Below are 24,411 nucleotides of genomic sequence, written 5' to 3' on the forward strand. Positions count from 1 at the left end.
TGAAGTTACTACTCAAATTCCTAATGAATTCAAGTGATGCTGACAATACTAAGCTTTGTCACAAACAATAGTTACTTTTCCAGAAGACAGATTAAAGGTTGCTAAGTTAGTTGTGTTTTAAAAATAATATGCAGTTTCTTGGCTTAGTGCTAGATGAAGATGGTAGCTCTGCAGACATTGAGAAATCTGCTAATGTGAGATTTATCTGGTTTTCACTGTAGATGTTTACATTCTCTGCATGCTGGAGGGCTGAACTGGTTCCTTGCTTGTACAAATAGACAAAATCTAACAGCCATTTTTCACATTGTGTCCCATGTCTGTAGTCTGTCCTCTTTAACAAGAAGTTCGATCAATTTTGGATGAATAATTCATGGTAGACAACTTGAGATACTCTGTTTCTAAGCAAACTTCCTAGAAAGCATTATCACAGAGCAAGCTTGTAACTTTTAATTTGGTGACTTCCTCTTGATTTCAGCTGTTCTGAGTAAGTTTTTTTTTTTTACTAGGCTGTGGGAGTTTGAGGATTCTCTTCTACTGTTGTTTTGTGGCTTTTTTTCTGGTTTTATTTTGTTGTTGCTTGGGCTTTGATAATCCAGTGTGAATTGTCAGATACAAACTGACCTCAGACCTCACAGAAAAATTAAGTGATACACAAGATTTTACTTAGAGTATTCCTTTTCCCCTACATTTTAACTATGCTTTAATATAGAGGAAAAGTTACTAATATTGTGAAAGGTAATTAATTGGAAAGAGCCGATGTTGATTTAGCAAAGGTACAGTATTCCTGATCTTTTGCTTACACATAATTCCTAAAAAGTTCCTTCAGAACTGTAGTACAGAAAAGTATTTTGGCAATGATACATGCGAGATGGATGGATGGATGCAAACAGCAAACCATTTTTACCCATAGTAAACATTATTAGATTTGTATTTTAAAATAGTGCTAAATGTCAGTAAATTATAGTGGATCCAGGCTATCATACAATTTGCACAGCCGATACAAAAGAGTGGTTGAGAAAGGAGCTAAAGGCTCCAAACTTATAGCCATTCTTGAATTACATATGCATATTTTTTTAGGGTGATAATGCCTGGCACCAGTGGATAGTGTACAACAAACAATTTGTTGTGAGAACATTCTTCACAAGGAAGAGTAATTAGAATAATGATGGTGCCTGCGTTCTAGTAAATGTCCATTAGATTGTATGAGTATGTTAAGCAGCAGATTATGCAAGATGTCATCAGTTTACAGTAATGGATGATGCTTTTAAATTTTCTGCCTCTGTTACTGCTTTCTTCCTCTGTGAAAAGCCTTGCAACATTAAAAGCTATTGTGCTTTTCCACCCACTGCTCTAGAAAAACTGAATGCCACTATAAACTAAACAACATTGTAATGTGTAATTAACAAAGGGAAGGACTCTACTGTGAGTTCTATTTATGGTTACATAATTGTATTTGTAGATTTTATGTAGATTATGTTACTATGCTGCAGTATTGGCAGGATTAATATTAATACCAGTGGCATTAAGGAGTCAAGGAAATGGACACCATAAGTTGTCTAAAATAGTTTTAAAAAAGAGGAACATAAATACAAAGTGCTTATAAATGCAGTTTATAAAACGTATGATGCTTATCCTGCAACATGCAATGTGTGTAGAATCCACTGGGAATGGAGCTTCCCTTAATGTTTATATATGTGTATATGTGTGTGTATATGCATAATTTTTAGTGTAGATTTGTAATTAATATTAGGAAATGTACTCATTTTTTCAGGGTTTTGGGGAAGTTTAGTAATTTAGTGTTTGCTGTTTGGCATGTTTAATGAATTCATCTTTAATTCAAAAAGCATAGGGTTGTTTGTCTTCCTGCCGCTTCCTCTTTGGAGGGGTTCCTGTAATAGGAATAGCAAAGAAAATTATACTTTCAAGAAAGAGAAGAACCATATGGCATAAAATATGGGTTATTGAAATGTAGTCCTTAGCCAATAAGTTTGCAGTGTCCTTTTCATATGCTGCAAATTCTGTGTAAAGAGATCTGCTGATAGTGATTGTAAGAGGTTTGTGGGTTTTTTAGAAGATCAGAACTTGAAAAATCATGTCCCTTGTGTTAGACTTTGACAAGAAGGAAACAAGTGGAACTGCTTATGTTTCTGTGTGCTTACAAGGTATTGCAGGTTTTTTTTTGGACAGACCATATTTTATTTGAGCTTTGTATCAAGCCATACTACTTCACTGATGTGGACCATACACTCTACTAAAGCTGCCGATGCCATGAATATCTTGTCCCTGATTTTACACTGGTTGGGCTGTAACATCAGTGCAGCAGAGAAATAATTGAAATCTTAATGCAAGTTTACAGCAGGTCTATAGAAGATTGGTGAGCAGTGCCATTAAGTGTAGATAGGGCACTTGCTTTAAAAGTTTTCAAAAAGTGAACAGTGGGTTTATTCCTCTTAGGTGAGTTCAGAGCTAGAGTGTTATTTGGAATAGTTTGGCTTGGGTTTTCTGTTTGTTTGGGGTTTTTTTGGTGAAGATTTGAGTCCTGTTGTGGTATTTTTCCCAATTGCTATGTACCACAAACGTGAAGGATTAGAGAAGCAATTGTTTTGAAACTAAATTATTTTCTGTGGCAATGCAACTTACATTTATTAATTAATCTTAAAATGCTGATTACTGTCCCACACTGAACAACCTTTGAAGGCTCCTGATTTTTATTTTGTTTTACTCGAGTATGGCTTTACAGTAAAAGGCTTCTTTATGAATAAGGTGGGTTCTGCCCATTTTACAGTCATGATTTTCTTCGGAAACTTCCTGCTGTTACATAACTTAAAACATGGCCCATATATTTAGAAAATAAATTGTCCAAGCCTGAGTTTTTCATCTATCAAATGAATTCAGTTTACTACAAGTAACACACTGAAGAAAGTCTTCCTATCATAAGAGGGATTGTGGCAGGTTTACATTAATTTTTCTGTCTATGTTTTATGATTTTAAGGTGTCACTTCTTATGCTGATATGTGGACTAGCAAGGGGATTCTTTAAAGGAATGAAACAGTAGCATACTCTATGCAAAAGTCCAAATGAGTTATAGTACTGTCTGCTGTCACCTGTCAGTTTTTAATTTTTTTTTCTTACAGAAAAATATTTTTGCATTGAAGTCCAATGAAAGCAAGTTTTTCATTGAATGTGGCATGATTAAATATTTTAAAACATGTTTTTCTTTCTCTTTCAGCTTTACATCTTCCAATCCAGCCTTACAACATGGGTAAAAGTCCTGCACTTCAAATTTGAAGCAATCTGCAGTCAGAAACTTTGATGTTTTACTAGTCCAAGATACCAGAACCGCTTCAGTCAAAAATAACAACTGTGCAAAAGGACATCCTTGAGCCTTCAAACCAGGCTTCAGTTTTTCTTGACTCCCCTATTTAGTTTGAACATTACCCACTACCTAATTATAGTTGCTACAAATCATAGTTGTTTTGTGTACAGATGAGAGAAACAGACATGTATAAGTGGCCTTATGGTAAAAAGGATTATCTACGTTACTGGTATCAAAATCAGTATGTTCTCTGCCAGCCTCAAATGTTGCAGTCTTGCATTTGACTAGTGTGGGGAAAAAAAACCCAATTAGTAGAAATAGTGCCTTTTTTTAGGCAGGCAGCAACATTATTTTTACTACCATTTTGTATAACTAGGTTTAAACAAAACAGTTATAAACAATACGTTGTGTGTTGTAGAACAGCCATCCTGGACATTTCCTGATTCTTTTTGTAGTGTTGCTTTCTGAACACTGAATTTTGGAGTTTTGTTGTGTGTATTGAAATACAGTGTAACTGAAACCCTGTTGTGAAGACTGGAATGAAGCCAAATGAATCCTCCATCTTCAGTAGTTTGCTTGAATGACATCTCTCTCCTGGTGTGTAGTCTTAGTGAAGAATGATCTTTTCTGAGCTGAATTCATTGTAGGGTTTTTTGTCTTTTAAAACTTTTATTATTTATTTGATAGACCTGAAAATAAAGATTTAAGACTGGATGCCTATACTGGTGCCTTACTTACACACCATCTCTATTACCCCCCCTTAATATGTGTGAGCTAAGCTGAAAAATTCCATGTGCTGTCAATTTAAAGTTGAAGGTGTGCAGCATCTTGTGTATTTTAGTTTAATCTCTTAGCAAATACCTATTTTCTAAATATGAATCAAAAGTTTGGTTACTAAATGCTGCAGTCCATCTTCCTCATATAGCAAATTAGTCTGCAATGCCTGAATTTAAAAACTGAGGAAAAAATACATATATTTTAATAAAAATTCAGTTAATAGCAGTTGTGGCTTCATGATGGTGTATTCTTGGTTTCCTTTTATTTTTAAACAACAGGCATTAATTGCTTAGGACACCAGAACACCTTTTAAGCATGATGCTTTGGCTGTGTGCTTTGACTTTATTTCAGCTTTTGCAGAAAATCTTACATGGGGAATTTTTGTTTTGGTGTTCCCAGAGCTTTCTTTTATTAGAGCTAGGATTTTATTGAAGTGGTATGAGAGGTGTTCTATGTAAAACACCCAGTGTGCTTTGCAGTTATGAAATAGGCGCTCACCTTCTGTTTTCTGCCTGTGCATGTTTGGCTCTAGGCTCTCAGAAAGGAGCAGTCAGCTTTGTGTAGCAGTCCTGTCGCTTCTTTCTTCTTTTTTTTTTTTTTTTTTCTGTTGTGTTTATAAATGCTGTGGTATTACTCTGCTGAGACCATCAGAAGTAATTGTCCCATAACATTACCTTTCTTGTTTTTGCAATTTGCTGGAATACGAATCTGAAAAGATTAAGATACTGACAAAACATGAAGGAACCTCTGCCTTCTTAATTAAAATTATGAACCAGATGGGCAGATATTGTTTGCTAGTGACAAGTAATACTATTAATGTACTTGCAGCTCAGAAAGAAGAAAATTCAAAATGAGAAAATATTTTTCTTCCCAAAGTAGTTTAAAAACCAGTTTCTTCAAATCTAGCAAACATCATCATAGGCTTTTTCTCAATCTGATGGACCTCTAAAACTTCTCAGACTCATTTTGCATCAAAATATTTTCTTCAGCAGAATGTAATCCTGACATATTTTGAGTACGGAGGGACAGAACATAAAGACGCAGATTTTTCTTCTGTTCTCTTGTTTCAAAGTCTGCTGTTACATAAAAAGAGTTTTAACCTCTTTGAAGGAACAGTAGCTTTTGAATACAATGCCTGCATCAAGCCACCTGGAACATTCATTTGCAGTTCTGGATAATGAGAGTTGCTCTAAGCACATCCTGTAATATTTATATGGTTCTGCCAAGTAGGTAAGTCAGCAAATAGCAGATCCTGGCCTGAGTGGGGATCTACACACGTTAGGAATAATTTTTCTTTGAATCACCTTATGGAAGAGATCTCTAAGTTATTAGGCCAAAGAAATAGGATCTGCAGGTCAGTCTATTTAACTCTTAACCTGACTGTTTCAGCAATGTATTTTTCATTAATTAGTTTTTAAGTCAGATCTGTCGTCTATGAAATTCAGAACCTAGGAATTCAGTAAATAATTTTTTAATATTAACAAAAAACTTCTGCTTTCATTAATACACTTTCAGTTTTTCTGGATTTTCCAGACTCTATGTTAAAGTACATATCTTGGATATAGTTTTATGTAAGTATAAAAGAAAACTCACAGAAGAAAAATAAAAATCGGACAAAAACCCTGCAACAAACAAACAAAAGCACACACAAAAAACAAACAAAAAAATAACCCCACCCTGTCCTTAATATGAAAGGGAAAAGAGGATATGACTGGATGTTGCAAGAGATCTTCCTATATCATTTGAAAGCTGTTCCTTGGTGCCAGGTTCATAATTTGTGAAAAATAATTCCTACCATGTAAGTCTTCTAAAGTAGTTGATTTTTAGCCTGTGAAACTTTGAAATTTGACATCATTCCGAAATACTTGCACTGCAAATTGTACCTATTGGTGCAATTAGGTATTCATGATACCTGATGGGAGTTTTCAAAATGGTTTCACAAAATAGTCAGAAATTATGTTTTTGTTTTAGACCAGGTGATCTTTACAATGCTTTGAAAATATTATCTATATCTAAAGCTGATTCGGCTTTTAGAATAATGCAGTTAAGTGACTTGTGAGTTGAAGGGTGTCATTTAAAATATAGTAATTTTGGTGTTTAAAACATTCTCTGCATAAATATTAGCTCTCAATAAAATAGCGGAGAAGTGCAAAAGTGTGTACCTTATTTAAAAGAAAGCAGTCCTTGCAAACTGGACAGGTGGTTTTGGAAGCCAAACTCCTAGCCTCATATTCACCAGTAAAGGGAATGAAAAACAACTTCCTAGAAATAATTTAGTAATAATGGTCTAAGGAATGAGTTGTAAAATACCAACTAGTTTAGAATAGGTTGATATGCCCATTGTGTTTGTCAAAACATTTAAAGACCTCATACTGCTGTGGAAGACTGCAGCTGCTGATGTGTTTTTGATGAATTAAGAATCAGATTTGTAGCGAGGCAAGGATAATATCTTGCAAAGAAATTTTCAAGTATCTTCAAACAAGTTTACTGTTTCTGAGAGTTGCTGGGTTTGTTTTTTTGTTGTTGTTTTTTAGTATTTGTAAGAACATTGATAGTAATCTGAAAAGAAGCTTTGTAGGATTCAGGAGCAAGTTACACAAACAAGAGTGAGGTTTTGATAGTCTCTTGGACTACTGTAACAGGCAAAATAAAAAACTAAAAAAACCAAAAAAAGCAACCCAACCTCAGGATTATACCATGTCGTAAGGCTGGAGATAGATGTAAAGCACCAAAGAAAATCACTTAGGTAAGAACACTAGGTAAGAACAAATGATTGAGATGCAGAAATCGAAACAATTATGATATATCCTGCTGAAGGTGCTGTATCTTCTTTCATAATCTTCTTTCACAGTTTTCACTGACTTACATCTTGCTTTGTTTTCAGGTTTATGGTAGGTTGTGGTAGATGTGATGATTGGTTTCATGGTGATTGTGTTGGACTGAGCCTTTCTCAAGCACAGCAGATGGGTGAAGAAGATAAAGAGTATGTGTGTGTGAAATGCTGTGCTGAAGAAGACAAAAAAATGGAGTGCTTTGATCAAAACGTACCAGATACTCAAGTGAAACTTGAGCATAAAGAAGAAAAAGCAATTGACGGTGAAAAACTGGGGGTGTCAAAGCAAACTCCTACTTGTAATCTAAATACAACGACTGAAAAAACAAAGCAAGCAGAGGACACTGGGAAGCACAAAGTCAAAATCTTCAGACGGGTAAGTCTTATTTCATGTTTTAAGTTATCTTAATTACTGGGGTTAGAAGGTTTCTTCCTGTCCCATTTCCACTTAATAGACCATGTTCAGACACCTTTGTGAATCTAATTTAAATTACTTGCAAAGTTACTTCAATTTCTAACTGGCTTGACTCTTTGAAGAGGCTATTGCTATACTCTTCTTATATTAAGCTGGAAATATGTGTGTGTCTCATGCATCTGGAACATCCTGAGCTGGGAGGGACACAGCGATCGTCCAAGTCCTACTCTTGTATGTGTATATAAACCTATACATAGGGGAGTACAAAGAAATGATGAAGAACCTAGTGCATTTTTTTTTCAGGTTTCTAAATGTAGTGTAGGACATTTGTTAATTTGCTATGTGTTAGAAGATGTAGATAAACAATATGAAACACTAAGACAACAGTATTTAGTTTTAATTGCTTTTATTTCAGATTGCATGTAGAAAAGAATGCCTGGTGCTTTGATTGGGGCTTTTCTACTTTTTATGTCTAATTTTACTAACCAAAGCATAATTTACAAAGATTATTGAGATAATTATTTAGTCTATTAGTATCTAATGTTGTATTCATGATAACCTAATCATCAGCAACCCTGTTTTATTGCTGGGTAGTAGTACTGAAATTCTGGAATGTAAGCTGTTCTTTTTAATTTTAGTTTATGTATGCTTTCTAAAGGTTGGTGACCTTTGTGGCTAAAACTGGTTAAGGGACATTCATTGGTATCCCTGACTTTTTAAAATAACTGCAAACTTAGTGGTTGTCAACACAGAGCTTAAATGCAAATTGCCTGTGCTGTATCTTGAGCCAATATTTAAAAGGCATTGTTAAGCAATGCTTGGCAGTAATTTGGGATATTGTTCAGTAATTCTTCAGAAAATTATATGGTGGCACATACATCCAGGATATACATGGTACAGTATAAAAAGGAAAAAATGGGAAAAATATGTGGTAATTACCTAGAGAGTAATTGCAGCATTCAATAGCGTGCTAACATGTGTAAATGTTTCTTTCAGGAATCTGGGGATGGGAGAAATTTACCGGAGTCCAGAGACTCAGATGCTAAAAAAGGGCAGCATGTTCCTGCTCGGAAAGGATCACAAGCTGCTGCAATTCCTCGGCGGTCCCCTGAAGATAAAACTGAAAAAATAAGTAAAGAATCCCTTAGTACAGTCGAAAGGTCCACAAAATCAGGTACCAGGGTTTGGGGGTGTCCTCCATACTGCAGTTCACATCTATGTACAGTGAAGGATGATACCTTTATAGCACCAGTTTTTCAAATCACGTTTCATGTGAACATGATGATGATCTGAAGAGCCTTTTGTTCCCATAACATTTATGATTTTTATTTCTCATTTATTTTTCAGTTTTATTTAATAGGTAGATGTGTCCTAGGTAGATGTGTGTTTCCTGTTTCAATAGTAGAGGATGCTCATGAGAGGATGCTCATCAAACCAAAAGTGGGAGAAAAAGTACACAGACATCTCAGTATTAAACTTTATTTTATATTATATGAGACTTTGAAATACTCTTTCATAAAATACTCTGAAATGCTTTGTATGCATAAAACTTGTTTAATTGCTGTGTAAATTATGTTTTGACTTACTAATGTCTTTGGATTGTAATTAACAAATCAACACTTTTATAAACTCATTTCAAAGGGGAGCATTATATTGCTTGCTGAGTCATCAGATTTTCATCTAAACTTCATTAGAAATCTTGAAGGGATATATTTACCCTCCCAGCAACCCCTGTCCTCTCCCCAGCTCCCTTCCAGGAAGGATTTTTTTCTTAAGATCCTTGTAATGTGAAGTTGTTGTAATTTGGGACTGAAATCTCAGCCGCAAAGCTAGTGAGATTTTGTGTGAGAACTGTATCTTTTACTCTGAAACTCAAGCTTTGAATTTTTGTCTAAAAATTCAAACTCTTAACTCTTCTGGTCTTTTGCCAATGCTGATGCATTCTAGAAATCTTTATCAGTCTTCAATTTGTTCCTTTTTTTTCTGAGTATAAAATGAAAAAAATAATATTATTTCACATTGCTTTCCTAAATAAAAGGGTGCTGCTCAAAATTAGTGATATGTTCAGATGCTGACATAAATGAGCTTTCAGTTGACACTCTGAAAATAAGTTACTTTAATGATTTTCATTTGATTAGATGTATCCATTCTTTGTATTATTTATGACACAAACCTTATAATGACCTTGAGTGTTACATGAATCAGAAGATGAGATTATAATAATTGAAGTAATTTTGGTGGTTAACTAATGCAGAAATGCTAAGTTTAATGTAAAATGCTATTTTAAAGTAAAGCTTCTTATGCTTATATGTGCTTCATAGTACATTATTTCTCATTTTATTAATTGAAAAATGAATCTGTGCTGTTACAAAAGTTTAGAGTAAAAAATCATACTTAAGATCAAGTTAATGAGCACTGGTCATCTTGATTTGGTGTAGAAGAAAATATTGCAAATCAAAGGGCAACCCCCCTGTTTCTGCTAAGGAAGTTTTTATTCTGGATTAATCTAAGTAACATAAAATCCAAACCAAAGAAGAAAGAAAATCCAACCAAACACAAACCATCCATCCTGTGGGTCCACTCCTTTTTCCTGAGGATCAGTTCTTTGCAGTTTAAAAATAAAATTTCATTAAAGTAATTCCATCAGTAGCAAAAGTTTATAAATCAAAATACTTGAATACTTTACAATTTTTAACTGTGTGTTTTCATAGGCATGCATGAGAAACAAGAAATTAAGAAAAAGAAAAGTGAGAAAGGATCCGTTAGTGCAACACACTTGCCAGCTGTGCCGGCTTCCAAGCCTTCTGCTGATCAGATAAGACAAAGTGTCAAGCAATCTCTTAAAGAAATTCTTATGAAAAGGTAAAGGTATATTAAGAAATGAAATTATTAATTTGTATTTATAAATGTTTTCCTTTGGAAGAGAGAGGAAAAACTGTTAATTATTTGGATGCATTTTGTGATTTTTGCTACTCTGTTCTCTTATAGATTGACAGACTCCAGTTTAAAGATTCCTGAGGAGAGAGCAGCAAAAGTTGCCACAAGGATTGAAAGAGAGCTGTTTTCTTTTTTTCGAGACACTGATGCAAAGTATAAGAACAAATACAGAAGTTTAATGTTCAATTTGAAAGATCCTAAAAATAATGTATGTGTGATTTGTCTGTTGTCCTTTTCACAAATCTTTGATTTTCTGTGGATTAAAGGAACAGTCTTCAATGTAGAAACATTACTGATCCTCCTGCAGTTTAACTTGTTTGGGAGTTTTCTAGGTTTCCTTGGTTTTTGATGTCGCTTGTTTTTTGGACACTCGGTGTCCTCTGTGTTCTTCCCCATCATTAATTCTCCAACTCCTTGCTCCCACTGTACTGTTTTTTTGTTTGGTTTCAAACTGTAGTAGATATAGCCTACCTAGTTTGTGTTTCTCTTTTCCACAGACCTGTTATTTAGCTATTCCTGTCCCATCCATAATTCTTTACTATTTATTACACCTATTGTTTTTCTGTCCAAGATCTCTCCACATTGTGCTTTTTCACACCCAGATTTCTCAAGCTTTGTCTTCACTCTCTATTCTGCTTTCTATGAACCCATTATTTAACATCATACCTCCTCAGCTTCTGTATTTTGTCCTTTATCAGTTATTATGATCAAGTCACTTTGTTTATAGTATTTTGCCATTACAGTTAGCCAACTGTAAATTGTAAGAACTTCTATCTTAACTTTTATCTAACAGTTAACTTGTATTTTCCCTTTGCTCATTCTGCTCAAGTAGTTGGTTGTCTTTTTTACCCTAGGACTTCATTTAGTCAAGAAGCATACATATCCTCTTCATTTTTTTCTTCTCTTTGTTGTGTAACACAGAGGATTTGCACCTTTAAAAACAAAAACAGTAAACTGAGTTACTGCTGCAGTGGGCATAATCTCTTTCTCCTTTGAAACAGCAGTTAATAATATGTTTGATCATTAAGGGTATATATTGATAGATTGTTATGTAGAATAAATGGAGCTCTGGAATTAAGCTTTTTATGTTATAAAATCTAGGACTGTTTCCTGCAGTGGAGATAATTACAAACCTGCACACTCAATTTAGCTGTACAGAGCATGTTGTATGTTACTTCTCTGATGTATTTCCTGATGCAAGCTATTTTTCTCTTGATAGCAATAGTTACTTTTCTTCTTTCTTCTAGATATTATTTAAGAAAGTACTGAAAGGAGAGGTTACTCCAGATCATCTAATAAAAATGAGCCCAGAAGAACTGGCTTCAAAAGAACTGGCTGCTTGGAGGCAGAGAGAAAACAGACATGTGAGATTTGTCAACTTACGTTGTTTATTTGGAAGCCTAAGCATGTGTAACTTCTGTTTGCAGGTTAAGTGTATGCAGAAAGAGCAGAATGGATGTTGTGACCAAACAGGAGGATCTCTATAATTAATTTAGTATCCAAAGATGTTGTTAGGACGGAAGTGAAAGGAGTTTCTGAGGCGAGGAAACCATGCACTTTCCTTTGCCTTTCAGCTTTGTTGCTGCTTGCTTTCTTCTTTCTGTCTCAAGAGTGAAGGCTTCTTTGTCCTTATTTTCGACAAGATTTTAAAGCTGTTGCTGGAGCTTTATAAACACCAGTTTCTTAAAGAGGGAGAGAGATCTATCTGGACAAACCAAACCGAAGCAAGCTGATGTTGTTTCTAAGTTACTGCTGAAGTGTTACAAATCAGTTCTCAAGAAGTAAATCCAGGGCTGAGAACCTGATCTCCCAGTTGGAAAAGCAGCCTAAAGAGATAGCAAACAAAATAAACAAGCAGCAAAAGAAACCCAAGGAAGTGTAGGAAGTTTACTAGGTTAGTTTAAGCATGACTTCTCAAAACAGAAAGTCACTCCATATACTGTGCTGATAGTTGAGGAGAAACAGGAATAAGAGGACCTCTGTTATTGTTATAGAAAATTCCTTTTGTTAGACATTGCTCCATTTATTGGGTGTTTAGTCTGACGATAACTGCAGCTGCTTGGAAATGGCCATTAAAAATTCTCTAGTTTAATCTGAATTGATGTTAACGGGATCTTTGGTATTTATATTCTACATCATAGAACCTAAAAGCACAATGTTTGGGTAGTGTAAATTCATCTCTGTGCTCAGAGCTGATGTTTGGTAATAACTAATTTAGTAGAGTGGAATGCTGTTTTAGAGACTGCAATATTCTTTGCAATAGTAATTATTCCTGTGTTTTTTCCTTGTCCTTGCACACTGTGGGTACACCTGTTTATGAATCATGATAACTTTTTGCTACTTTCTGAGTTGTTTCAAGGACCTATACAGGATGAAAATTTTGTTTATTCTGTATCTATCCAAAGCCCACCTTTTGTAGTGGAACTTTTTTACATTTATTTTTATAAACACCAGTGAAATTCTGAAAACAGACCATGCAAAATAATATTCCAGTGCTATGAGAAATATCTTCCCAAAAATTTGTGTGCTGCTCAAAAAATTGCTGAAGTGTCCTAAGTATTTCAGAGAAATGCTTCAAAATTGCTAGAAATGTGTCAAATAAATAGCAGTATATCACTTGACTATTTTTCATGTTACTATTTAAGCAAGGCACTGAGACTACCACATACTAATTTATTTTTTTTTTACTTCCCCCAGATGTTCAAAAGTATGTTGGTATTTTTCAGCCAGACAAAGCAATCATAGAATCCTTGTTTCATTAGTAAATCAGGTTTGAGATATTTGGCACAGCCAACACAACCCCCTCCTGGTGTAAGAAATGGAAATGTGCTTTAAGAGGCAATATTAGAAATAACGGTTTATATTTTATTTTATTGCAAGAAAGCAAAGCAGCAGTGTTAACAGAATTAGCATCTCCATTACTTCTAAAAATGCATTTCTTTTGAGGTGAAGCATTAGGTTAATGTACTGAAAAACAAGTTGTTGAAAAATGATACAAATTTGCATATATTTATATCCTGCATTGTCCCTATTATTATGGGAAAAGAGTGGATGTGTTTTTTTTCTTTAGCTCTTGGGAAATCAGAATTACTAGTATTTTAATTTAGTGTTGAAGGTTTGTTTTATAACTTATTTAAATGAATGCCTGGTAAATATTTGCTCCTGTGCTGTAGAAGTTAGGCTGCTTGCATGTGTGCTTTGACACTTGCAAAATAAGAATGTATTACTTTTCTTCCTAGACTGTTTCCTAATTGCAATACTGTTCTCTCTTATATTTCTGGATTTCCAAAATTTACTGTATGGGAATAATTACACGTAACTTTTTGTTTTCACAGACAATTGAAATGATTGAAAAAGAGCAGAGGGAGGTTGAAAGAAGACCTATCACAAAAATTACTCACAAAGGAGAAATAGAAATTGAAAGTGAGACACCAATGAAAGAACAAGAGGAAGTAATGGAAATTCAGGTAGAAAAGAAAGCATGGCACTACAGTGTGTTTAGTTCATAGGCAATATGATTGTGTTTTGTTTATGATTTTGTTGTTTAGGTCTATAATTATCTGTTAGGTCTGGTTTAAGCTTAATTCTTCTGTTATCTTCATTGACTTCTTGGCCTGGTGATTTTGTTGATTCCTTTCATGTTGTGTCTGTGACTGTGTGATGAATTCTGGCAGTAGTAGAAAATAGAAAGTAGAAATTAGAAAATATTCTGAATGGTACCTGAAGATATTTGAGAATGCCAATTAATTATTTTAATGAATTTGGAGATTTTGTGATAGAATTTTAGGCTATGCAGCTGAAGGAAGAGCTTTATGTTTGAAGGGAGGAAAACACCATAAAAGTTTTAAGCAATATTGGGAGTATTAACAGAGAGATAAAAAAAGCCTAACTGAAATTTGTTTGATTTTTCTTAGGAACCTCATATGAAGTTGTTTGAGAAGTCAGAAGAAGCTGAAAAGGATAAAGAAATAAATGAATCTGCATCTCCAGACACCACAAGTCAACATAAAAATCATCTATTTGATCTAAACTGCAAAATCTGCATAGGTAATTTGGGAAAGCACATGAAAATAAGTATATATCCCTTCTATAATTTTCAGTTATAGCTCTCAGTATACCTCAAGAATTTAAATAAATGTGGGTTTTTACTTAGTTTGCTGATGAAGTTGTGGAAGGAATGTTTTCCTTTATAATTTACTTCGTAATTTACAAAATAGACTATTGAAAGGGTATTCTATTGGCATAAATTTCTCTTTTTTTAAAAAAAGCTTCAGAGAGTGAAATCCCTATGGTGGATGTACATACGAGTGTTGATTCCTCATTTCTTTATCCTATGCCATTGCAGTGGCAAATTTATGTTTAGTACTGTATAAGCATATACAATGTATTAACTTACACGGCATATAAACATGTGAAATACGTATCCTATCCCACTCCAAAGGCAATACATGGTATTTTTTGGTGTGTTTTCCTTGTGTTCAGAGGAAGTCCTCTTTCTGTTTGTTAATAAAACATGAAAGCTGTTGCATTCCTTTCCTGCAGGCCGAATGGCTCCCCCTACTGATGATCTGTCTGGGAAGAAGGTCAAGGTGTCTGTTGGTGTGGCACGGAAGCAGTCAGACAATGAAGCAGAAAGCATTGCAGATGCACTCTCCTCCACGTCAAGCATCTTAGCTTCAGAATTACTGGAAGATGATAAGCAAGACTCATCAAAGTCCTTCACACCTCTCCCAAAGTAATATAAGCTGTAGAACCAGTATTTTTAAATGAAAGGCGTTGCTAATCTTGTGAAACTATCATGTCTAAAGCTACTTTTTTAGTGACATTTCGTTAATCCATTTGGGTACTTGAAGTTGTGCACATTTTTAGAATTCTAGAGTTCTCTGGTGGAGTAAATGCTGTTCATTTATATACATGATACTACATATATCGTTGTAATTCCCAACATCTAATTACCACATAGTTTACTTTTCCCAAAAAGCCAGTGTTTTCTGGTGCAATGTTTAAAAAGTTCATATTACAAAATATCAGTATATAAATTTCATGTTGTCTTTTGCTGTTAAGGCATGAATAGTATGAATAGTTCTGCATTTAAATGAGTGTGTCTTTGTATATGCGTATATATAAATTCAGGGAATTTGAGGTTGCTTTAAACAGAGCATTTACAGTGATAAATCAGGCTAGTTTCAAATTCCAAAGTAGTGCTTTTCTAGAAATGGCAGGTAACAGCATCTTGTTTGATGTTTTGCTGTATTTGCTGTCAGCTCTCCATTTTCTTCCACACTCTGCTACTCACTAAAAAGGAAATAGCAGTTTATGAGGATGTTTCTTTCTGGCTTGAAGAAAGGCTTTTCTAGAAAAACATCAACTCCCAATTATTTAAAACTGACCAGAGTTCATGCTGAAATTTTGCCTTTATCAGGACAGTGTGATCTTTTACTAAGAAGAGTGAACTTTGGTTTTTGAACAGCAGGTTCAAAGTAATTTCCAGTGTAGACAGAAATAAACATAGGTTACATTGTTACTGTAACAGCACAAAATCTGATACTAGTGGGCAGCTTAAAATTGCTAATAGCACGCCTCAAATATTTTGATAGCAACATGCTGGGAAATGTTGGAATGTGTAATTTTTTCATAAGGAATCTCTCAGGTTGAGAAACACTGTCCTGTGAAATTATTTAAGTCATATTTTTCAGCTGGTTTGTTGACAAAAACAGGTTTTTTTTCCAAAGGGAGGAAAAACAGTTTTGTACAGGTGGAATTGGGAGGAGGCACTTACAGAAAGTGTGGAAATGATGCATAGGTGAGAGACATTAGGACACAGCTTGTGGGACAAGGAGAGAGTATGGTGACACAGGCATTCAGGTGGTGGACAGACAGTGGTGGCACAAGACGTGGGAGTTAGGAAAGCAGTATAGGGCAGCAGGCAAGTGTGTTGTCATCTTTTACCTGTGGTAGGGAAGCATCTTTCTGGCTCTGCAGCACCTGTGTACATTTGTGTTCTCTTCAGTAGTAGTAGCTGATAATTCTCAGACTAAATAACAACTCTGTTTTTAAAAAAATACTGATTAGTGAGCTAATGTGCTGCTCATCTGACTGTTCTTCCTGTACCATAGAGCTACTCTACTAGAAGATGAGAAACAGGATTGTCTTTTTTTGTTGACCCTCCAGTATTCTTAACTGAAAAAGAAAATTCTTGCTAATACTACATTTCTGTGATAAAGAAAAATTATTATTTACACTGTCTTGCATGATATATCATGTCATAAACCAAGTGGGTTTTTGTTTGTACTTTTTTTAGGTCAGAAACACCTGGTACTGTGGAATGTGAAAGTCTGTTTCTGGCACGTCTGAATTTCATCTGGAAGGGCTTTATCAATATGCCTTCAGTAGCAAAATTTGTTATTAAGGCTTATCCAGTTTCTGGCTCCTTTGAGTATTTAACAGAGGTATTTATATTTATTGAAAAGAATGAACAATTAATTTATTAGTTTTACCAACTTATTTGCCTTGTAGGCTCATATTAGTATAATAATGGAAGACAGTGATGCATGGTCATTGTACTGAATAAAGTATTTGTGGTAGGACATAGGTCAAGGTCTGTAAGTCAAGCAGTATTCATTACATGAACCTCTGGTTCATCTTCCCATCTATAACAAAAACCTGAATAATGGAGTTTTTTCCCTATCTGGTGGCAATCCTGGTCCTAACCTTGCATTGTGACTAAATTGTCCCTGAAAAAAACGTTTGTGATGTTCTCTTCTGTGTCTGAGAGATGGGAAAAGCAGGCAGCTGCTCATAATAGTTATCTTCATGTCACAAAATAAAGATCAAAGAGCTTATAAAGCTCAGTTTTTCTTCTTGACAGCTACACAGGATGCATCAGCTTTCTAATTAAAAGATCTTAGGTCTTCTGTTAATAAGATTGTCATCACTTTGCTGTAGATCTTCAGGGAAGTGCTGGCCCTGCAATATTCCTTAATACTAAAGGATTGTTATATGAGTATGATGCACTTTTCAAAACTCTTCTGCTTTATTTCAGAAAAAAATGTTTTCCTGAAAGTCTGTTCATTTTGCCTGGGGACAGTGAACTCAGTAGTATCCAAGAAGAATTTATATCTGTATATACATGCACATGTTGGTTATGTTTTCCCCTCATGAAGATTTTGAAAGTTTATTATAAACATAGGTGTGGAGCTGTCATTGTGGTGTGATCTGATGGATAGCTTGGGTGTTCCCAGAGCACAGTACAGTTATGTTTGCGGTTAATGCTAACAGAAAGGATGGTTTTGGCAAGGTATAGATGAACATTATTGAATGATAACTAATTTAGTACATATTGTTAACTTGGCAGTGAAAATCTTAAATGTTCAAAATCTATTTTTTTTCTTCTGTCATAACTTCTACCTATATTTTAAAATTACAATTTGAGAAGCAAAAGAACTAAGTATATTTTGAATTTATGAAACAGATACTGGATGAAGGACATACCATAAGATTTATTTGGATTGACATTTCTTTTGTCATTTCTCGTAGGATTTACCTGATAGTATTCAAGTAGGTGGCAGGATATCTCCCCACACTGTCTGGGATTATGTAGAAAAAATCAAAGCTTCAGGGACCAAGGTAGGAATTTTACCTCGTAAAGACTTGCTGCTTAATATGCTTCTTAGCCTAAAGATACTTGTTTCTTTTCTCTCTGAAACATTCACTAAAATATATGAACTTTAGGAATATCTCATGGTTATGTTGAATGACAACTGCTGGCATTCATTTTCTTCCTACCTAACCTTAAAATATTTGAGAATACCTGTCTTCCTTTGACCCAGTAACTTGTCAGGAATGTTTGGATACCATTTCACCTCTCAAGTGTTACCCTTTCATTTTCAGTATTGTCGCATTGTGCAAAACCATCTCAGTGGCCCTTTGCTGGACTTTGTCCCACTGTGTGCCAGTTGTCCTTGTGCTGGGGAGTCCAAAGCTTGAAAGTCTTTTCCAGGTGGTGTCTCACAAGCGCTGGATAGAAAGAAATAGATATTTCCCTTGGTGTTCTGACTGCTTTGATTCTGACACCCAGATTGCAGTTGGCCTTCTTGGCATGGACACATCACTGGTTCATGCTGGGCTTATCCACCACGATGCCCACATCATTTTATGCCAAGCTGTTTTCCAGCCAGTCCTGGTGTATGTGGTTACTGGGCTTCAGGCATAATTCTGGGATCTGAATACTGGTCTTCCACTAGTATTAATGGATATTTTGGACACGACAGACTACAAAATGCAGCTTTCTAATAATGTTAAGGGTAGGGACTGGAGTAATTCATTGAAAGCTGGCAAGCTTACCTGAAACTTGTTACTTAGCTGGCTGTTAAACTATTAAATGGCTCTTTTGTCATGCACTTGAATTAATTTTTTTCATACTGAATGCTTTCTATTTGTTTTATCTAGTTCTGAATTATTTTTGGCCGTGTTTCTGATCCTTCTGTCTCTTCTGTTCTCTGCCAGTTTGGCCTAGCTTGTTTTCCTCAGCATGTTCTTTTAAATAAAGAGCAGTCAGTTAAAAAAACCCCAAACATTTCACAGAAAAACACTCATGACCATCTTTTTCCATCTCTTCTTGCAAACAGGAGATCTGTGTGGTTCGCTTTACCCCAGTAACTGAAGAGGATCAGATCTCCTATGCCTTGTTGTTTGCCTATTTCAGCAGTAGAAAACGTTATGGCGTAGCGGCCAATAATATGAAGCAAGTGAAAGATTTGTACCTCATCCCTTTAGGGTCCTCAGATAAAGTCCCTCATCACCTTGTGCCTTTTGATGGGCCTGGTAAGTACAGCTTGGAATTTGGAGTTTTATTATCATAACTACTTAAAGAAGTTGGCAACAGAAATATACGAGGAAATAAAATTTAAAAATGCTATTTTATTCAAATATGTAATGAGTTTTCCATAGTATTATTATATTAGTTTCCTTGAAAATACATTCATTTCCCCTTGGTAGGTTATTCTGATACTTCAAAGATTAAAATATTAGTGTGTGCAACCTTGTTTTATGTCTGCTGCCTTCTTTTTCTAACACAGGTGGCTTTGTAGGTTTCATTGTCAGTAAACTGAGTCACACAAGTGGACTGTGGTAGAAGGCATGAGTTCCAAATTGATACTCTCAATTTAAAATAGTATTTTTCATTATTTGAAATGTACTAATCTTTTTTCTCAAGTATTCCTAAGTTCTTTTTGGAGCAACATATTAATTGGAAGTTTCAAGCATAGACAGGCAATGAAGAAAAGGTCCTGAAATGGGTTTCAGTTGTTTAGTGTACACCTGAGTTACTCTGCATCAGTTTATCTTGGTTATAAAAATTTGTGGATAATCTTTCTTTTTGAGGTAGGCAGGGCCAAAATGAAGAGAGAATGAGCTACGACTCATTTTTTTGCAGTTGCACAGAACAAAATAGATAGCGAAGAGATGAGTAATTGTATGCCTTGAAACACAGTGCCTTTACTGAAATCAGGGAAACATTTCTGAAATGAGCTCCTGTTAAATCTTTGAAGAAGTATATCTAACACAAATTATGAGGAAACTTTTGTTTTGCAAGTGCTCTGTTTACTTTTTATCCCTAATATGCTTTGCTACTACTGTTACCATGTAGCTGTGTGATTAACATGATGTTTAACTTCTTTGCTGTTTCTGATGAGATTAGATGTTCTATATAACTGTCTCATATTCTCTATTTAGAAGTTATACTGTTCTTGAAACAAATATAATTTGCCGTGCTTGAAGTCATAATTTTAATACTGGAAATACATATTTTATTAAAGTATTGTTAATGTTTAGCATGACAAGCAGAACAATTTTGAATATCATAAGATTAAATCTTTTGCTAGCACTTTGGAAGTGTATGGGGGTTGTTTTTGTTAAAATTACTGCCTTAACCAAAATATAAAGAGATGATAAATTGCTGTTGCAATTTTGTACAGGGATTGAAATACATCGACCAAATTTATTGCTGGGATTGATAATTCGCCAGAAAATGAAGAGGCAGATTACTGCTGTTTCAAGTGTTACCAGTAGTTTTGCAGATGAAGCTGCTGAAAGTACCCTGAGCAGCTTGCCACCAGAGAAGAAAAGCAAGCCAAGCAAACCTGAAGTCTTGCATCATGATTTGGCACTAGAAGAAGAAGAGGAAAATAATTTCTTTAATTCCTTCACAACTGTGCTACACAAGCAGAGAAATAAACCACAGCAGTCTAATACAGATGATGCTCCAGCAGTTACTGAACCATTGGTGGAAAGTACCAAACATGAACCACCAAAGCCTCTCAGGTTTCTTCCTGGAGTCCTGGTTGGGTGGGAAAATCAGCCTTCTACTCTGGAGCTGGCAAATAAACCATTGCCAGTGGATGATATTCTTCAAAGCCTTTTGGGTACAACAGGGCAGGTGTATGAGCACAGCAAGTCAGAAGCAGGTCCTAGTGAAGACATACCATTATTAAATGAACAGGCAGCCTCGAAAGAAGAAACCATGGATGTTGCTGATGTAACTGGTGAAGCTAGTGAAGCAAAGACTGGTTTGGATGACCCTCAAGAATCCACTAATGCTGCTATAACTGTGGATACAGCAGCTGTAGGGACCTCAAGTTCTGCAAGAAGTGCTGGTTCTTTGATAGGGCTGAGTCTTAAGGGGAAACCCCCAGATGTCTCCACAGAAGTATTTTTAGCAAATTTGTCTGCTCAGTCACAGAATAAGGAAACTGAAGACAGTAAAGAAAATGACCCAAAACGACAGTTACTGGACAAGGATAGTGTTGCACAGGAAGTTAGAAGGAGCACAAATTCTAGCTTTTCTTCCTCATCAAATTCAGGAAAAAAACCTAATGAGAACAATGTTAATGTAGGCTCTTCTGAAGTTACTACTGCTAATACCTCTAAATCACCACCATTTATTAATCTTAAAAGAGACCCACGACAGGCAGCTGGACGAAGCCAGCAGACTAATATATCAGAAAACAAGGATGGAGATGTTAGCAGAAATGAAGACCGACAGAATGCTTCTGGAAATGATCAAGGAGAAACAGAGAATAAACAACCTTCTGGAGAAGGGGGCTTAAACCTGTATCAAAGTGAGGCCCAAACCAATGAGACACAGTTCAGTTCAGCTGCATCTAAGGCAGATAACACAGTTGCATCACAAGCAGAAGATACCAAACACTCACAGGAAGATGCATTGATGCAAAACATCGAAACAGTGAACTCATTTAGAAGAGGACCAGCTGTAACTTCATCTCATTTTGAAACTGAAAATGCTTCTCGTTCAGAGTTTATTTCCAAAGTCCCAAGCCCTATTGCAAGTGGCAGCTTCTCGTCTGTTGGACCTCCGCAGCAGAATTTTCAGCATTCTAAATCTAATCCACCTGGATTTCAGTTTCAAGCTCCTGCACCTCATAACTTCCCCCCACAAAACAGCCCTATGTTTGGATTTCCTCCTCATTTACCACCTCCGCTTCTTCCCCCTCCTGGCTTTGGTTTTCCTCAAAATCCAATGATGCCATGGCCACCAGTAGCTCATTTATCAGGTCAGCCACCACAGTATGCCGGACCCATTGCACAAGGGCTACCAGTGGCTCACAAACAGTCAAGGTTTTTGGGACCAGAAAATTTTTTTCAGAGTAAAGACAGTAGGAGACCAGAAAGACGCCCCAGTGATCCTTGGGGCAGAGAAGACCAGCATTTGGAGAGAGGATTCAATAGGGGAAAAAATGATCGACAAAGACTTTACAGTGAAACCCATCACCAAAAAAAAGACAGACATGAAAAAGAGTGGAGCAATGAAAAATACTGGGAGCAAGACTCTGAAAGAAACAGGCGCAGAGACAGAAACCAGGAAAAAGAGAGAGAGCGGAAGAGTAGAGAGGAAGGACAGAGAGACAAAGAAAGAGTGCGATCTCCACACAGTGATAGAGCTGCTGATGGAAAAAGCCCCAGAGAGACTAGAAATCCAGAAAAAAAGACAGAGAAGCCTAAAAGTGATGAACAGGCTCATGAAAAAGATAAGGAGAGGGAGAAAAGCAAAGACAAGCATAGAGAACGAGAAAGTGAAAAGAACAGAGAGAGGCATAGGGACCACAGTGACAGAACTAAAAGCAAAAGGTAAAAAGATGCAGGCAGTCTTTTAAAATCCTATTTAAATAAACTGTTAGAGTAATGTCGTAAAACTTTGTATGACAAAAAAAAAAAAAGAGAGCCTGCTAGGATTGTGCCATTGTTTTTTATTCTGTGTTGGTGTTTTGCAGAAACAAGTCTGTGTTTTGGTACCACTCAGTGTACCAATACTCATCCTTTTTTTCATTATACCAACTATTGCTAGAAGTAGGAGTTTAATATTTTAAAAAAAATTACATTGCTGTATATTCAAAATTTTAAAGATTTCTTTTATTAATATGCAATAAAGGCTTAGGAATTTTCTTAGCTGAGGAAGTTGGCTTTAGTCAAGTCTGCAATATAGTTGCTGCCTTTGGTAATTTGTGCTCTCTTCTGTTTTAAGATGCTCTGATAACTTTAAAGGTGGTTTTCATACAATAACCTTGTTTTTAAATTGCACTGTTTTTAAAGACTGCAGCAAAGCCTCAGAATCCATGTTACAACAAAATGTAATATTCTCAGTGGTGTGAAGAATTTGGGATTTTTTAAAAATTATTCAGTAGTACAATAAAAAACTCAAGTGTATTTCATTATATTTCAAGTTTTTCCTAAGCATCTGAAGCAGTTTGTGACCAGAAATTGGAAGGCTGAGCTGCTCGAATGTTACTGCTTTAAACTGCACTTGTTTTAATAAGAAAGCATTTCTAACCTAAATTCTTGAAAATTATTTGTAGTAGTAAATTCATTTCTCCCATCATTTTCCATGTTTCAGAAACTTGAATACCTAAGCTTGTACATTACTTTGTGTTTTGCTATCCTTTTTACTGTAAAATGTAAATATTTTAAGGGATATTTTGATTCTAAAATGATAAAACTTTCTCACATACCGTGTGTGTTTGATTTCATAGCTGTGAAACTGTAGGCTAAATGAATATAGAAGGCTGAGTCACAGAATGCCACATTTGTTGTGCACTTCATAACTCAGTTTGTTTTGCGTTTTGGAGAACAAAGAGCGGGGAGAAGGGCAGAAGCGCTTGTACCCTTGGGACTTCTGGTAACTTGGTATTTTGTGGACTACCATCCACCAATACCAAACAATATGCAAACATGAAAACAAAATCACCTACTCTTATACTTATTAAAATACACTGGGCATCTTGTTGAGTCTGTCAGAAACAACAAAAATATTCCACCTTATAAAGAAAAACTGAGGTCTGTTGTTCTGGTTTTCAGTGTTTTGTTTTTCCACTTTGAGTACATAACCTTACTATGCTGCTGACAGAGCATTTTGCACTTTGCTATAGAAAAGCCTCTTCTTTCCATAAAAGTCTTCCCAGTTTAACATCCTAATTGTTAGTTTTAATTATGAATATATTTTAAGGTAAATTTTTACTTGTATACCTTGCAAGTAGCTTCATGGTCAAATTGGCTAAAATGAAAAATCTTGCACTGAATAAAGGAGGCGGTAAACTTCTATTAAGTGATGTTTCTTAGGCTCATTGCTGAGGAGACTTAATGACAAAAACATCCTCAATAACTAATAGCGATATTCAAACATCTTTAAAATAAAATCAGTCTTTTCCAAATTAATTCTATGGTCTGTATAGCAGTAGTGCTGTTGAATATACCTGGTAGTATTATACATGTGTTTTGTTGTTTAAATATTTGCACTGAGTTCTGTAGGCACTGAAGTACACCAAAGCATTGTTCTCATTTTTGTAGTAAGTTTTAACTTTACAGCTCTGCATATGAAGATTTTATTTTGATCCGTTCAAAAGTAGTCTACTCCAAGGTCACTGGTGATCTGCTTCTCACACGTGCATTCATCTCTGCTTTGAAAATAAACTGGAAGCAGTGAAAATCGCAACTGCCTGTATGAAAGGGATGGGAATGCTTTCTGCCAGAGTTACCAGAAATAACTTGTTTAAAAGAATATGTAAACATTTTTCAAGTTTGCCGAGTGCTATGCCCCCTGCCTTGTGTATTTAAAACCTGAAG

At 35.4% G+C, this 24,411-nt stretch overlaps 1 protein-coding gene across 9 annotated transcripts in view; it reads left to right on the forward strand.

The window, feature by feature from the left end:
• Nucleotides 1-24,003, forward strand: part of PHF3 (PHD finger protein 3) — a 49,854-nt gene extending 25,851 nt beyond the window's left edge. For 7 of the 9 annotated variants that reach the window (XM_062489764.1, XM_062489761.1, XM_062489760.1 and 4 more), the window contains exons 4-15: nt 6,978-7,302; nt 8,338-8,515; nt 10,053-10,203; nt 10,330-10,486; nt 11,526-11,642; nt 13,614-13,745; nt 14,193-14,325; nt 14,821-15,013; nt 16,580-16,727; nt 17,815-17,904; nt 18,906-19,101; nt 20,253-24,003. In XM_062489764.1, the coding sequence (XP_062345748.1) occupies nt 6,978-7,302; nt 8,338-8,515; nt 10,053-10,203; nt 10,330-10,486; nt 11,526-11,642; nt 13,614-13,745; nt 14,193-14,325; nt 14,821-15,013; nt 16,580-16,727; nt 17,815-17,904; nt 18,906-19,101; nt 20,253-22,426 (3,994 nt within the window). In that variant the 3' untranslated portion in view covers nt 22,427-24,003. Of the gene's footprint in view, nt 1-3,266; nt 6,853-6,977; nt 7,303-8,337; nt 8,516-10,052; nt 10,204-10,329; nt 10,487-11,525; nt 11,643-13,613; nt 13,746-14,192; nt 14,326-14,820; nt 15,014-16,579; nt 16,728-17,814; nt 17,905-18,905; nt 19,102-20,252 lie in introns of those variants that run through there. The other 2 variants (XM_062489769.1, XM_062489768.1) reach the window with 2 other exon arrangements.
• The last annotated feature ends 408 nt before the right edge of the window (nt 24,004-24,411 follow it).

The sequence above is a fragment of the Cinclus cinclus genome, chromosome 3 (assembly GCF_963662255.1).
Source record: "Cinclus cinclus chromosome 3, bCinCin1.1, whole genome shotgun sequence".
Taxonomy (NCBI): domain Eukaryota; kingdom Metazoa; phylum Chordata; class Aves; order Passeriformes; family Cinclidae; genus Cinclus; species Cinclus cinclus.